The 17,565-nt window shown below is 35.8% G+C and overlaps 1 protein-coding gene across 2 annotated transcripts in view; it reads left to right on the forward strand.

The window, feature by feature from the left end:
* The first annotated feature begins 1,735 nt into the window (after positions 1 to 1,735).
* PTCHD4 (patched domain containing 4) overlaps positions 1,736 to 17,565 on the forward strand; it is a 293,634-nt gene continuing 277,804 nt past the window's right edge. The window contains exons 1-2 of one of the 2 annotated variants that reach the window (XM_074310691.1): positions 1,736 to 1,862; positions 2,260 to 2,845. In XM_074310691.1, the coding sequence (XP_074166792.1) occupies positions 1,858 to 1,862; positions 2,260 to 2,845 (591 nt within the window). In that variant the 5' untranslated portion in view covers positions 1,736 to 1,857. Of the gene's footprint in view, positions 1,863 to 2,245; positions 2,846 to 17,565 lie in introns of those variants that run through there. The other variant, XM_074310690.1, reaches the window with a different exon arrangement.

Consider the following 17,565-nt stretch of genomic DNA (forward strand, 5'->3'; position numbering starts at 1 on the left):
AATTCCATGCTTCTCTCATGACTCTCACATTCATCTTTATTGCCTTGTTCCAAATTCTTCAAAATATAATTGGTCTCCTAAGGAAAGAATAAATTCTACCAAAGGAAAGTCAAATAATTTCTTTCTCTGAACATTCTTTGAGTTTTTTTTTCAGTTATTTTTATTTATACTAGTGGAGTAATAGATGTCTTGCTGTGTTATTAAAGATCTCACAATGAACCTCTTATGACCATCACCCTAGTTAGTATATTCTTGACCTGTTCATTATTGTGTGCTTATTAAACAGGTTTTAGAATGGCTAAATTGAAACAAGTATGAAGAGAGAATAGAAAGAAACACTTAAGGGGACTCAATGTTATGTTGGTCTTCAGGTCATTCAGATCTTACTCCCAAATTTCTCCATATTCTTCATTTAGTTACATACTTATTACATAGATGATGAATGTTAATTATTTTAGTAGCTTTGAAATATAGTAGTAGCTTTTAGTAGCTTTTTCTACACAGCAAGACTTCTAGACCAGTACCCTTGGGTCTGCAGATGCTGAAATTTCTACAAGATAGCACTTCCCAGCCACTCCTATTTAGGGAGTCCGGTAAGTGGCTAGATCATACAAACAACCATGGTAGGAAAAGACCAAGTATTTTTATTTTTGATGAAGTGACCTGCTTCCACCTTTCTTACATCAGGTGACTGCAGTTGTGAGCCTCTCCCTACCTCCCTGATTTCTCTTATAACCAAATGATGTGGGTGTCCCAACTGCTGAATGTTCAATTTCAACTCACCCAAGAAATCAACTCAGTTCCAACTAAGATCTCTTTAGATCCTTAGAGGTAACCTTATGATTTCACTGGGCTTAGTACCTGAGGGTACATGTGGAGAAGCAGGATGGGACCTGAAGAAGGGAGGAATCTGGAGGGGGGTGTGTCCTTAAGGGGAACTCTGAGAACTTCTGATTTTTAAACCTCAGTTTCCAGAACACTTGACTATTATATTCTGTAGTACATCAATATTATCACATACATCACATACATTTTTAGGTTTGTTACCCCGCCCCCTCTCCCACAACCCGCGTATGCTATAAGCTTGTCTATCGCCAAATGTCTCTTCTCAATGCACCTGAGAGCCAAAAATGAGTGCAAAGGATCTGGGCACCCAAGAGTACCAAGGAAATCAGGGTCTTCAGGCACTTCCATAGCTGCAGCAGGCACCGCCTTGAGAAGGGCATCTCCCGGAGGTGTTGTGTGGAAATCCTTTGCACGCTTTGTGATATGTTAAAAATGCAGCATCATCCTCCCCGCTCTTTTCCACAGGAGCTGAAACGCGAAATTCGCGGGCCATGGGAAACTGGAGAGGAAAGCAGGCTTCTTACAGCAGCGATGGGTTAACCTGCTTTCCCAGCCTCCTAACAGCTCTGTCTTTCCATGAGCCCCCTGCCTAACTGAGCCTTCGCACATTCACTTGTTTCCTCTTTCACTCACTTGGGTGACCCTGGGCTAGCAGTAAAAAAAGAAAGAAAGAAAAAAGAAAAAGAAAGAAAGAAAGCAAAACAAAAACTCTAAAAATAACTGTTGGTACTTAAAAAAAAAAAAAAAAAAAAAAAAAACAAGAGCATCTCTGCCCCCTTTTTCTCTCTCCCTCCTCCGTCCCCTCCTTTCTTCCCCCACCCCTCCCCTCCCGGGGCACATGTCTGCCTCTTACAACACCGAGGCACATGGTTCTAGTTAAGTACATAAATCCAACCGAACTGATAGGATAGCCCTGGGACAGCTCCACACCGAACCACCTCCTCCAAGGGAGGTCGGGGGGACTGCAGCAGAGAGATGAAGGGATAGCGAGAGAGGAAAAGAAAGCTGCCCATGCGGTGAGCAAGGGGCCCAGGGAGAAGCAGAGAGGGGCGCCAGGGAGGAGGGTGGAGATGGGGTCCCCGGCACCAAGGCGTCCAGCCTGAGTCCCCCACTCTCTATCGCCTGGCCCCATGTCTGCCTGCTTCTCCACCCCCCGCCCCCACGCCCGCTATCCATTTGTGCCCGCCTTGCTGCAACTTGCTGCAGTGTTTGAAAGAGTAGTAGGAGTGCATGGAGGTGGGGATGGGGAAAGACAAGCAGCGTGGTTAAGGAGGTGAAAAGGGAGGGGGAGGGGGGTTTGTCAGCAGTGGCGGTGATAGTGGCCGAAGGGGAGGGGGGTGTCAACGGGGGGGGTATCCGGGGTGAAGAGGGGGGACAGCCCGGCGCTTACACATGTCACATGTGCTTTTTAAGACGGCCGGGAGCGTCTGCGAGCTGGATCGGGTGGAGGATGCTGCGGCAGGTCATTCGCAGAGGGCTCCAGTCGTTCTGCCACAGGCTGGGCTTGTGCGTGAGCCGGCACCCCGTCTTCTTCCTCACCGTGCCTGCAGTCCTGACCATCATCTTCGGCTTCAGCGTGCTCAACCGCTTCCAGCCGGAGAGCGACCTGGAGCGGTTGGTCGCTCCCAGCCACAGCTTGGCGAAGATCGAGCGGAGCCTGGCGGGGAGCCTCTTCCCCCTGGACCAGTCCAAAAGCCAGCTGTATTCGGACTTGCACACCCCTGGGAGGTATGGCAGGGTAATCCTCCTATCCCCACCCGGACACAATATTTTGCTCCAGGCTGAGGGGATCCTGCAGACCCACCGAGCTGTGCTGGAAATGAAGGTGAACCACAAGGGCTATAATTATACTTTTTCCCATCTGTGTGCGTTGAGAAATCAGGATAAGAAATGCGTGCTGGATGATATAATTTCAGTGCTAGAGGATCTCAGGCAGGCTGCCGTCTCCAATAAGACAACAGCCAGGGTGCAAGTGAGGTATCCCAACACTAAATTGAAGGTATGCTCCTCCTGCATGCTTCTGCCAATTAAAGAGGAAGCTCTTCATTTCTTGCCCTAAACAAGCAAAGAAAATGCAGAGGTCTCATCCTGAAAGGGATTTTGGGGGAGGTGGGAAGGGGGGAGTTAAAATGGAAAGTGCTGAATGAAGGAAACAATGAATTTTACCGTTAGATATTAAGCAATTAAATGAGCAAAAAAAAAAAAAATCGAAAACAATTTTTAAATTAAAAAAGCAGTTTCTGAGACCCTGCAATTATATCTTTGTTAAGGGTTAAAAAAATCAGTGAATGGAAGTGGGAGTGGGAATCCTTAATAGTTTGGGGAATTTCTTTTGTCCCCTGGAGGGGGGAGGGTAAGATTATTATTATTATTATTATTAATAATTACTTACAAGTCCAGTTGCTAACATAACTATATATGACATGGTCCCAGTAAAGTCTGACTTCCCATCTGTTCCAAAGAGTTTGTATCCATGTCTGTGTGTCTGTCAGTAGTGAGTTATGAATGTAGTAAGGTTCCAGGAATTGTGGGAGTGTATATTTACATATAAAAAAAGTTGGGAATTTTCTGTCTGTGGACAAAAATAATGATCTATCACTCACTGATCTACTGGTGATATTAAAGACCCATTATCTTTTCCCTCCCACAAAACCTCAAACTAAAAACCCATTTGTTCAGCTAATTTAGTAAAGTTAGAATAATTTCAGTAAAAAATGAGCAATAAGATAGGTTGTCTTTTTTGACCCATTTCTTATAATTTCTATAACTTTAAATGAGATTTTTCAGTCATTTTCTGGATTGTCAGAATTTATCAGCTGCAGGCAATGAGGCATGCAACCTTCAGGCTACTGAAGTTTCAGGGACAGATGTGACTTTCCAAGAGTCATTGCACCATTTGTGGGCTTAAGGTAGTTAATCTTCTGAAATTGTTGGTTATTAAAGTAACTTGTGAGCTAGGTGTAGTGTACTGAATAAAAAAAAAGTTAATTGTTCTCTAACTGGTTTGACAAATTCCTATAATTAAATGATTCCCACCATCTCTGGGTAAGTATTGAAGGGAAAACATGGTGTTCATCCCGAAATCACAAGGTGTTCATTCAGCCTGGTTATTTTATTTATTTACCTTAATATAGTGATGGTTTCCAGTTTGAAAGCAGTAAGAAAGTGAGCAGGAAAAAAAAAAAAAGCTTTCTCTTAAATTGAATTACAGTTGGATACACTAGGCATGATATCCTGACATTTGGAATCCCTTAGAGAGGCCCTTAACCAGCTTTCTTGAAGTGTTGTGTCCTGATTAAAAAAGATCTAGAGACTGACCATAGTGTCAGCTTTTCAAAGCTGAGGAGCCCTAAGAGATTTAGTGAACCAAGAAAAATGATTCATCAGTGTTAAATCTAAGTAAGGACTTTGTACTTTCTCCAGTCACTAAAGGGAGAGAAAGGGATATACACATGTATATGTACAGTAGTAACTTTTAAATTACTGAATTTTCTGAGATCAACATTATCACTTGCAAAAGAAATAGATGGCATTGGAAGGTAATTCGCTTATATATAGATCATTGCTAAATAGACTATATATTGTGAAATAGACCTTGAAACTACTTTTTCTTTAACCTCAAATCTTTCTTACCAAGTTAAGTTTGCACTCTACTAATATGCATTTTTTACTGGGATTTATTTCTAATTTCTTTAGAATAAGGTAATATTGCCTGAACCTGAGTATTGCATTCATCTATGCAGATCATAATATCTATAAAGTATTTAACAATGCCTTAGCATGTAATAGGTGTTTATGTACCTTATCTCTATTTATTTACCTTATCTCTACAACCAAAACCCTAATAAGACAGGAAATAATAATTTATTAATTACCTACCATGTGCTGGACACTTTGTCTATTATCTCATTTAATTTTTACAACAACCCTGGAAGGTAGATTCAATACCTCTTTTACACCCAAGAAAACTGAAGCTAAGTGACTTACCCAGTGAGTGTCTGAGGTTGAATTTGGACATACATATGGCCCAGTGTCATATCCACTATCCCACTTAGTTACTTCCAAAGCCCACTGTACAAATTACTGAGATACTGAATGAACTGGAGTACTTAGTAAGCGAAAAGTAAGATATCTGATCAAAACTTTTTGAACATGTGAATAAGAAGTAAATTACTATCTGGCCAAAGTTTTTTGTATAAGGACATCACCTCACATACTTCTATACCCCCACTGTGCCTATTTAATTCTAAAAAAGAGTTGCAGCTGGGTGAGGTAGCTGGAACTTTTTCTGGGGTACTGTTTTCTGGTAGCATTTTCAGTTTTTTTCTTTTACTAACATAGAAAAAAATGAATGAACTTAATATTCAGTTATCAAGAATAAGTAGTTAACAAATAGAAAAATGATGCAATGGCAGGGCCCCAGGTGAATTCCTTCTTTCTTATACTGGCAAATATCTACCCTCCAAAATAAAAACCTTCCCAGATGTGTTTTAGGGAACATGTCATATCTTGAATAGGCATATTCTTGACACTTGAATCTGATAATAATGGCTACTACTAAGCCTATGGTTGGTTCTCAATAAATACTTATTGACCAAATGATCTACATCTGAATAGGCATCTGTTAATAATCATGAAAGAGCATAGCAATCATAGTTATACTCTACTTATGTCACCTTGGTAAGTCACTTCAATTCTCTTAGCTTCAGTTTCCCCATCTCTAAAATGAAGGATTGAACTAGATAGTTCCTGATATCCCTTCTAGCTTTAGACCAATAAAGCTAGAAGTTACTATATGTGATACTATAATCAGATGAAAATGAATTTTACCAATAATAAAACAAAGTATTTATAAATTAGCTTTGTAAACTAAGGCACTACTTCCAGTCATCTTATTTAGAAGTCTTTCAAAATCTGTTTTGGACCATCAATCTCAGGTTAAAATAAAGCAAAATATTCTTGTGCGTTCAATTTATTTGAGAAAGTTATTAATTTATTTCCAAGAATTGTAAGGTCTTTCTACTATGGTTTCATAGAAGACTGTCAACACTAAAAGATGCTACCTCTGGCTGGAAAATACAACCATATAACAACAACCAACATTTATTGAGTTTCTGCTGTGTTTAGAAAAGTATGTTAGGCAATGGGGAAAGTACCAAGTGTAAATAAGACATGGTCCCTAGCCTAGAGAAGTTAATATTTTAGTTTAAAAACTGATAAGTGGTTTAGTTGATAGAAAACAAGGCCTGGAGTTCAAATATGACCTCATATACATACTACCTGTGGGACACGGGCAAGTCAGTTAACCCTGTTTGACTCAATTTCCTCATCTGTAAAAGTATCTGCAGATGGAAATGGCAAACCACTCTATTATCTTTACCAAAGAAAACCCCAAATGGGATCAAGAAGAGTTATACATGACTGAAATAACTGAATAACTGAATAACAATAAGACAAGTAAAGAATAAAAAGCAAACTCAGTTATAATGCATGTCAGTATATCATAAGTTGAAGAACAATCACAGAGCCTAATATATATATATACACAGTTGAAATTAAAATAAGAAATATTTGAATTTAAATTCTTTCTTGACATTTGTATGATGTGATCATGAGGATGTCATTTAATCTCTTCCACTCTGGCAACTTCCTAGAACTATTTGTTTCAACTAAGCTACGATTTGGACTAGATTTGGACTACACCAAGTGTTAGGTGAAGTCAGAAATGGAAAAGTCTCTAATCAGCAGGGAGACTTCATAAAGGAAAGCCCATTTGAGTTGGAGTTTAAAGAGTAGCTAAGAATTCAACAAGCAATGTGGAGGAAGGAAACCCAGGCAGAGAGTACAGTTCAGTGATATAGTTATAAATCACTTTCAGGTTTACAAAGCACTTTACAAATATTCTCTCATTCGATCCTAGCACCAACTCTAGGAGGTAGATGTTCTTAACATCCCCATTTTATAGATGAGGAAACTGAAGTAGACATAGCTTAAGTGACTTGCTCATGGTCACACAGCTAGAAAGTGTCTGAAGCTGGAATTACACTCCAGTCTTTCTGATAACCAGATCTATTTCACCTACTAGCTACACTAAAGACTAAGATTCATGACAGTTTGGGGATTGAAGAAAGGGATATGCAGTGAATAGTTGCTGAGAATGTTGCAACACGGACATCATCAGTCAACAAAAATTTATTAAGTGCCTAGGTTATGTGCCAAGCACTGTGATAGATTCTGGAAATACAGAGACAAATGTAAACCAGTTCTTTATATGTAAACAAAATATTTATAAAATAAATACAAAGTAATTTGAAGAGAAAGAATACTTGACACTGGAAATTGAAGAAGAGTTTTAGAAAAAAAAGTTTTATATGGAAGGTGATATTTGAACTGATTTTTCCTGTTCCTTTGTTTTTCTTATTTAGAACTTGACAACTCAATAAGCATGAATATTTCCATAGTCAAAGAACATTAAAAAAAAGTTTTGAGTTGAATGTGGAAGGAAACTGGGGATTCTAAGAATTGTCAGTAATCTGATGGAGTGGCTTAGGGATGAGGAGGAGAAGGAATATATTTGTAGATATCCTGAAGCTAAATTAACATTGATGGCGTTATGTGAAAAGTGGGAAAATTTAAAGGAAAAAAATAACACTTAAAAGTATCTACCAAATGTAATTTGATTTTCAAATGGTCCATAATCGAAACTAAATGAGAGATAAATTAAGTTAGGAAACTTAGTGGAGACAGAATTTTATAAAAATTTAAAACTGACCCTAAAACAATTGATATGAAGGCATCACAATTCTGTTAGAGGAAATGAATGATGGGTATGAAAAGAGACTAAAATCTTAACTATATATCAACTATATGTTTGCATCACACAATTATATTATTTTCTTTTATTTTATGTGTGTCAGACTCATCTCCACAAGTGTATTTAAACACTTTTAGGGAAGGAACAGCGCCTTATCCTTACTTTGCTTCTCCCAAAGTGCCTATAATATTGGTAGTCATAGATTCGTAGAATTAAGAACTTTGGAGACCATAATGATTTAGTCCAACTTTTTCATTTTAAAGATTAGGAAACTGAGGACCATAGAGATGAAGTCACTTGCTGAACATCACAAAGTATGACAAAGTCAGGATTTAAAATTAAGTCCTCTGACTTCAAATTTAATAGTTTTTCCATTAAACTATGATGTTATATCACAAAATTAGCTAAATGTTTTTAAAATTTGGCCACAATCAGAAAAGAAAATTCATATCTTTAAGTATAATTTTCCCATAATTCTCTAAGAAGTTTTCTTTATTCTCTTGAAATTTCTTTATTGTAGTCCTGATGCAATAAGATGACCCACTTAGTTTCTAGCCTTGAGGCTTTAAAATAATACCATATAAGAAAACGTGACTTTGGATAAGTCTGGTGATTTTCCTGAGCCTCAATTTATTTAACTTTGTAAAGAGGGGTTTGGACTAGATACTATTTATGACACTGAGTCTGAGTTTTAAATGATATTTAAACCCCATACTTTTGCTATTATTGAAGTGGCACCCTGAAAAGTCAAATAGATTTTATTTCAAAATCTAAAATATGTCTTAATTTTTGCTCAAATAGTACATTGGGTTTCAGGTAACATTTCCTATCGCCTGACTTCAAAATGGCATAATTCTAATAATGGCTCACATTTCTATGGTGTTTTACAGTATTCCTTTCAAGTAGGCAGTATAACTATTATCATACTTATTGTTTCAGATAAAAGACTTCATTTTGGATTGATGAATTGTCTTCCATACAGTCACATAAACAGTGTTAGAGCCCAATTTTAAATGAATGTTCTTTGAACAGAAGGATAGGGATAGGTCATATTCTCTATAACTTAAAATCTTTAAAAAAGTATCTAGTGCCCTGAGAAACTGCAAGGCTTGTCAAGGGTTAAATAGCTATCATCTGTCAAAGGTGAGACTTGAATCTAGGTTTAGCTCTATTCACTAAATTTGCTGTCTCTTCTGCCCTTGAACATTGTTACAGCATAATCAATTTTTATTAAAGTGCATTCTGGTCCAGTAAAATTTCCACTATACCAGACTTTTAAATGAAGGGATTTCTCACAGTAGTATTTTAGGAAGACACAATCATGCATGACTTTTTCTCCACTGAATTGAACCTCAAAACATGGCAATTTACAGTAGCATCTAGGGTACAAATAGCGCTGACAATAGGAAAAAGGAAAGGTAGGGAAGTCCTAGAAAAGCATGGTCCTCAATAATTGGTTTTATCATAGTTCTAGATCACTACTTTGACCGAGAAAGCGACAGTTGATTTGGTTTTATTGCACCTTGTTCTCCAGAATTCAGTTATGAAAGCACATTTCAGTGGCAATGTTGTGATGGTTAGTTTGTACTGTGCGCAAGAATTGTTGCAAAGATGGGCTTTCCCATTATTTAACAGAAGACAGAATATTCCCAGGCATATTCTTAGAATCTTAGATTTGGAAGAGACCTTCCGAAGTCATTTAGTCTAACCTTCACCTGCCATCAGTTAGAGCAATTTAAAATGGAATGATGAGTGTCTCTGATATTCTTAAAGATCACTAAGGAAAAGTGAATCCGCAGCTTCTCTCCCCTCCCTACCTTATTAATTGCAACACATAACAAAACTTATATATTGGAAACTTTTTCTATGGCTACATTTAAGTTCATTTCATCTTTATCCCTTAGTAGAGATGAAGAATAGTTACAGCAACTCTCTATATATTAAACTTTCCATTCTAAGGAAGAATTATTATAATAATTCTTAAGCCATCTCAGATACATATTAAATAATGGGATCTCACTATAATGGGATCCTCTGTGCCTATTTTGTGACTGGTTTATCATAATACAATTAAACTGAATTCAGTATGCATTTATCAAATTTACTATGGGATAGATATTTAATGGAAACTGGGCCAGCTTTAAATTTCGGTAAATCTGTTGGATCATACCTATAAAACCAACTTTTTGTGTGATCTAGGCAAATCATTTAAACTTTTCAGTGCTCAAAGAACCTCTCTGAAATTCTGTCACAGTTAGTTGCTAAGTAGCATCAATGGAAGAAGTTTCCACACTTGGAGTTTCCTGCAGTAATGAAATCACAGATCTACACTAGGAAGAAAGGAAGAAGGAAGGAAGGAAGGAAGGAAGGAAGGAAGGAAGGAAGGAAGGAAGGAAGGAAGGAAGGAAGGAAGGAAGGAAGGAAGGAAGGAAGGAAGGAAGGAAGGAAGGAAAGGAGGAAGGAAGGAAAGAAAGGAGGGAGGGAGGTAAAGAGAGAGGGAGGAAAGAAGGGAGGGAGAGAAAGAGGAGACAAAGAGAGGGAGGAAGGGAGAGAAAAAAAGAAAAGAAATAAGAGAAAAAAATGCGACTATGCTAGAGATTGAGAATTGAAAGGCAAATTAAAAATATCCTGTTTCCTCAAGAAACCTATAGTCTATTGGGAAGAATATAACTCTCACTGTCTTAGGTACTTATGAGTTAGAGTTGAAAAGGACACCTAAATCTCTTATTTTTTCAGATGAAAGAAAACTGAGGCCTAGAGATGTGAAATTATCTGCCTAAGGTCATACAAGTAGCAAATTTTAGACCTGAGATTTGGACCCAGGTCATTTGATTTCAGATGCAGTGTTTTTCAATCATATTTTATTAATAAGGTCCTTCTCTGAGACTAGACCATGGACAAGCATATTTTTTGGAGAGTTAACTACATATCTGAAACTGCAAATCATCCTTTTCAATAAAGATCCACAATAGTTTGTATTGTAAGAAACAAGAAGTGCTTTTTTTGTTAATAAAAGGTAGTTTCAGTACCTCTAAAATCATAATTCCTAAAACAAGGTTTTCATTAATATAATCTTAGCTGCTTCTAAAGGACTCATAAAAATCACCTGTTCAGTCAAAAGTACAATTTGTTTTTTCCTATGTTGCAGAAAACTTGAGAAACATGGCATTTCTACAAATGTCCAAAGAAATGAGCCATGTTCTTTCATTTATACCAGGGCTCAGTTTTCTCCTAGGTTAAAGACCAACCCATCCCAATCCCCCAATTGTGCTAATTGCATAGTCTTGGTCAAATCACTTAATTTTGTATTGCCTCAGTTTTCTCAATTATAAAATTTAGATAGTTGATAGTTTTTGTGACTATCAAATGAGATAACATTTGTAATTTGGCACAGTGTTTGGCACGCAGTAGGCCCTATATAATGCTCATTCTTAATAATAATTTTGCTATAGTTTCTATAATTATTTATCTTGTTGTAACAGTAGATGTGTGCACATACATAATATACCTGCATATGCATTCAAGATAATAGTACGTACCCCTTTTCCCCTGGAAAATATGGAAGAATACAACTGCATTTCAACTGCTCTGGAAAGATATTTTCCAATAATCTTTCTTAGCTGTAAATAGAACTGTGCGAGAATCTTGTTGAATTCAGTAACTGAAAAAATTATTCTGTTGCCCTTTCAGAGAATATACTTTTTTGATGAACAAATGCTCCCTTTTATTTAGCATTCATTTTAAAAAGTTGAGTTTCAAGCTCTCTCCTTGTTGCTCCTCTCCCATTGAGAAAGTAAGCATAATGTTATCAATTATACATGTGAAGTCATACAAAACATATTTCCATGTTATATATGCTGCAAAAAAGGCAAAAATAAATAAAGTTAAAAAGGATGCTTCAATCTGCACTCAGACTTCATCCAGTCAATTGTAATTTTTAAAATTTGGGGTATTTTGGAATTGTCTTAGATCATTGTATTGATCAAACTAGCTAACACTTTTACAGTTGATCAACATTACAGAATTGCTGCTGTATTTTCTTGGTTCTGTTCATTCTTAATGAGTTAATGTAAATATTTTCAAAATTTTCAGAAACTATCCTATTTGCCATTTCTTATAGCACAAAATTATTCCATTATAATTATATGCAACAATTTGTTCATTCATTCTACAATTGATGAGCATCTCCTCAAATTCCAATTCTTTGCCACCATAAAAAGAGGTGCTATAAATATTTCTGTATATTCTTTTTTAAAAATTTGATATAAGCCTACTAGTGATATTGTTGGGTCAAAGAGTATATATAATTTTATAATCCTTTTCATTTAGTTTCAAAATGATTTCCAGAATGCTTGGACCAGCTTACAGCTCCACCAGCTAGTGGAGTTCTAGTGTTTGTTAGTGTACCTGTTTTTCCTATATTCCCTCCAGAACTTAGTATTTTATTTTTCTGTCATGTTAATCAATCTTATGGATATGAGGTGGTAACTCAGGATTGTTTTAATTTGCATTTTAAGGAATAGGGATTTAGGGTATTTTTTCATGTAACTATTGACAGCTTTGATTTCTTTTTCTGAAAATTTCTTATTCAAATTCTTTGCTCACACAAACTACATTTTAAACTAACCTAAACATTTTAACAGCTGCCAATTTATAATCATTTCTGTTCCTTGAATTAAGATACTAAGTGGGGAAAAAAGAAGAGAGACATTTGAGCTGTCATAATTAGAAAGATACCTTCCATTTCACTCTCCTCTCATTTCCTTCATTTGCAAATTCTGAACATGGGCCTCTTCTTTAAGAAAAAGTTATACCTGTTCTTTGGTAAGAATCATTCTTAGCTTTTATTTTTGATTTACCATTTCCAAACAGTGCATAATACATACTAAGTACTAAATAAATGATTATTTGAAGGTGGGAAAATGCATACAGGATATAATAGAGCTGTTCATTGATTAAGACAAAATTAATGATATTAAAAGGTGAATTGTTTTAGGGTGAAATAACCCTGTGGTCATACTATTGAAAGATGCTGAGTATATTTGAGATTTTTTCATAGATAAGGAATTTTTTCTCTTTTTTTCATAGATAAGGAAATATAAAATTTCAAATATTAATTAAACAAATTATTTCAACAAGCAAAATTACTTATGGCTTTGTGCTAGGTTCTAGAAATACAAAGACAAAACTGAAAAATTCCTCAATAAATTTACATTCTAATTGAAGAATAAAATAGGTACATATCTAAGCAAATGCAAAAACTGCACAATATAAATACAAGTATTTTTGCAAATGTCTCAGCATTTATTATATGCTAAATGTTGGGGATACTGATGTAAAAAGTAATAGTCCTGCTCTTTTGGAATTTATTCTAATAGAAGAATTCAATACGTTTAAAGGAAGAATGTAAAGGAAAGTTTTGGTCTAAGAAGTCACAGAGATAATGAGGTTAAATATTTTACATGCTATGCCCAGAGCAAGGAGCAGATAGGTATCATAGAGGATAAAGTGCCAGGCCTTGAATTAGGAAGACTCATCTTCTTGGATACAAATTTGACTTCAGACATTACTAGCAGGGTGATTCTAGAAAAGTCACTTAAATATGTTCACCTCAGTTTCTTTATAAAATAAATTGGAGAAGGAAATGGTAAAATTTTCCATTAACTTTGACAAGAAAACCCCAGATGGGGTTACAAAGAGTCAGACATGACTGAAAAAATGACTAAACAACAGCATGCTCAGAGCAAGAATTAGAAATTGGGAGGTGGAAGAAAAGAAGAGGATATTAATAAGTAGACTTGCCGAGATGGTCTGGGAGAAATATGGTGAGGGGAGAGCATCAACAACCTAGTTTCTTGTGTAACCTGTGGTAACCCAAATACTCTGAGCTCAAACAGATTTAATCTCATTCTCTAGGCTTGCTCCTAAAATTTCTATTTAATTTCCTTTCTCTTACTGTCTCCATCTGGATTATTCCATAAAAATAGTCTAAATAAAATTTAGATACATAATTTGTCTAGGTTGTCTAGGTTGCAGGTGTGGCAGAAGAGTGACCAAATCCTATACAGGTACTCAAAGTACCATGGGGTCATGGGATTCAAGACAGTCTTTATTTCACTTTGCAGAAGATTTATAAAAAGTTAAGTACTCACTAGAGTCCATGAACAAATTCAGAATTATGAAGCACTTAGCTTCCCAGTTCTTCACCTCTTCTCAAAGGAAAATAAAGATGTGATTGCTATTTGTATAATTAATTTCAATGAGGGGTAGCTATTCCAGTGAGGAGCATGAGGTGCCAGTCCTGGAGAAAAAAATTCATCTTCCTGAATTCAAATCTGATCTCAGATACTTACTGTGTGACCCTGGGCTAGACACTTAACCCTATTTGCCTCAGTTTCCTCATCAGCAAGAATAGACATTGGAAAAGGAAATGGTATACTCTCTATGCCAAGAAAATTCCAAATGGGATCAAAAAGAATTGAACATGACTGAAAATCTGCATGAAAATAAATTCTAGTTATTCCTTTCCCAGAATTCTACCATTCTTCCCAAGTCTCTTAAGGTCACTCTGTACTTTAGACTAACCCAAAGGGTAAACATGTGTTAGAGCTTTCTGAACAAGCTCATTAAGCTTACACTGCATGAATAATTCACTGGATTCACTCTTGTAATATACACTGTGCAAGAACAATATGGACTACCTTTTTGCTTCTTCAAGGAATAGTATAAATCAAGAAAGAATCTTTCTTTCTCTAAAAGGTTACCTGCTTGGACTTTCAAACTCAGGAATTCTTGAACTTGGAAGCAACTTTTAAAGCTGATGTTCTTCAAGAAAATTCCTTTCTGTGCTAAAAGGCTAGATTATATTACCATGTTACCTTAAAATAAAAGTGTCCAATATGTGAGCCACATGCAGCTCAAAGAGTTCTTGTATATGGTATGACCCAAATGACAAGTGAATGGGAAATATTTTACAAATTAAATAAAAATGCAATAAAACATAGATATTTCATTTTAAAACTAAGTTAATATGTGTCCCCCTTTTCTATTTGAGTTTGACACTACTGATTTAAAGAATTTATAATCAACTTTTCTCCTTCACCATATATGAAGGTAAGGTTCAGAAACAATATGCTTGAGTTCTCTTCTCAGACTCTGCAAGCACATGTGTACTATGGCCATATGCTTCTGTTATAAATCACTGCTGCTCCCAGAGGAAAGGGAGAAAATAATATTCTTGTACCCCACATTTTACTTGGAAAGAATATCCCTGGTTTTAAAAAGGAGAGTTCTCCAAAGCTGAGAAATTTCAAGAATTAGATCAATTTGCTTCCATGGGCCAGCAGGAAATCCAGCTGATTTTCAATCAATCAATCATTTGTACTATGAATCACTTTATATGGTGGCAGGTCCTTGAAAAATGTCAAAAAATATTTAATCAAGTATTTTTTTGGCATTCTTTATGGAAGTTAAGTCTGTTGCTGCTCTGCTGCTATATCTCTACCTTCTCTGAGTTAACTGAGCCAAGAAAGGTAATGGTAGCTTCAACTTACTATGTGGCAATACATATTAGGGGAAGAAGCAACCATTTATATACCTTGTGCCACACACTGTTAGGTGCTTTTACAAATACTATCTTATTTGATCCTACAATCCTACAGGTAGGTGCTATTATTATCACCATTTTACAGCTAAGGAAACTGAAGCAAACAGAGATTAAATGACTTGCCCTGGGTGACAGTATGGGTCAGGACTTTCTGTTTCTAGTTCCCATACTCTATCCACTCGGCTATCAGCTACTTCCAAATATATAAAGATAAACTGTGACAGAGAATACCAATATAGAAGAAGAGAATACATCAGTACTATGAAATAATACTGAAGATTAGAAGAGGCAGACCACATTTAATATACAGAACTTTTGCCTGACATATACATATAGACAGAATGATGGATATTAAAGAATTTTGGAATTCAAGTCAAAGGACATGGGTTCAAATTCTACTTTTACTTATTATTTTATCAACTTTGGGCAAATACTTTTACCTTTCAGGACTTAAATTTCTTCATATGTAAAATTAGGTGAGGGTAGAGGATGGGGGAAGGAGAGCTAACTGGACATTCTTCCTCTAGTGATATCCGTAGTAGCGTGTTTCCCTCATTTGGCATCAAACTCCTAAATTTAAGACATTTGTTTTAACTTTGTGCCCTCCTGCATCTATCCATCTAGACCCCTTTATTTGTAGACATTCTGATAAACCAGATTTTTGACCTGGCCTAGCTCTGGTTTATTTTTGCTTAGATCCCAATTTGGAATCTGACCTGCTTTTTGACAGTTGGTGGGATTTCTGTCAGCAGTACATGTTACTGCCCTCCCCCCAACCTTTGCTGGAGATATGATAGTCACCTGGTTAAATTTCATACTGATTACTGTATTTCAATATTTTCTGAAAACTTTGAAATTAAATCTAACCATTGCTTTAAGGAGAAAAAAAATCAGCATCTTTTTCTTCAAGCTTCCTTGCATTTTATATCACAATACCAGCAGCATTATGTTGTCAATTATAGTCAATTATGTTAATATTATGTAAGTACCCAAGGTATGTCAGATCTACATAGGAGCAAGAGTATTTTAGGGAAAGTGAAGCACAAAATTAAAGTGGAATGTCTTTTTAAAGCATCTCTCTAATCCCTGCTATCCTAAGACAAAATTATTGCCCCACTATTCACTGAAATCAAAGCTCATTTTCTGTCATTCAAGGCAATTGGGGGTTTCTGAAAGGTTCCTGATGAACAGCATTGGAAACTTGTGGTCTCATTTAGTCATAGGATGTGTTTGAGCAGTAAATGTTTCCTTTCAGATCAGTCTTCTCACTTGAAGAATCTTCACTTGTACTATATCATGATAAACCAATACTTTTTTTTTTTTTTTGTAAAAAAAGGGGACCATATTTCTTGGTCTTCTAGAGCTTATAGGCCTTTATGAATGTGGGTTTAATTCTATTTCTCTTGTTTCCAAGGGTTATTGTTTCTATTGCTTCTTATAGCACATGTCTATGGCATGGTGTTAGGAGTAGGGTAGGGATATTGCCAATTAGTCATTATTGTTGCTGTTCATTCAGACACTGCTTCTCTCTTCTTGTGATCCAAAAAATACCAAAGAGCATAGATAATCATGAACAGACATGAATGATTTCTGGAGAATTCTGGCCCTGATTGATATATCATCTAAATCTACATTGATATTCTATCTTATATATCCTATTTATATCCTATAGCCATAGTCACAGTAAAAAGGTGTTAGAGACAGGCTTTCAACTTTGGTAAACTCTTAAGTCAATTCTCTTTATATCATATCAGGGATTCTTGATGTGGAGTCTATAAATGACTTAAGGAAGGCGATGGCATGACTTATAAGTAAATTGGATTTAAATAAAGATGGGCTGTGCAGAGTTACCAAACTCACTTTCTCCTCTGGAGCCATGACTAGGGAAGCTTCTGGATGCAGAGGGAAACGTGATCTTTAAAACAAAAAGATTATATAAATAGATGGATATATATATTTTACTAAATATATATATTAACTATATTATATAACAATTATATATAACATGTGTTATAATATATAAATGGATATTTGTAGAAATAAATTATAGTAAAAATAGTAGAGTGTATACAACATTTATTATTAAACACACAATTATTATAGGATAAAACTATTTGTTCAACTTGGTCACTTCATATACCATATGTTTATTAAAAAAGAAAGTTATTTTATTGTTGTAGCATTGACCTTTTGTTTTAATAAAATTTTAATTCAAAACCATTTGTTCAGCCCATTCACTTACCAGTCTTTATGTGTAAAGCTTCCTATGTGTAAAATATGGTGCTAAGAGGTATATAAA

This window comes from Sminthopsis crassicaudata, chromosome 4 (assembly GCF_048593235.1).
Source record: "Sminthopsis crassicaudata isolate SCR6 chromosome 4, ASM4859323v1, whole genome shotgun sequence".
NCBI classification, from domain to species: domain Eukaryota; kingdom Metazoa; phylum Chordata; class Mammalia; order Dasyuromorphia; family Dasyuridae; genus Sminthopsis; species Sminthopsis crassicaudata.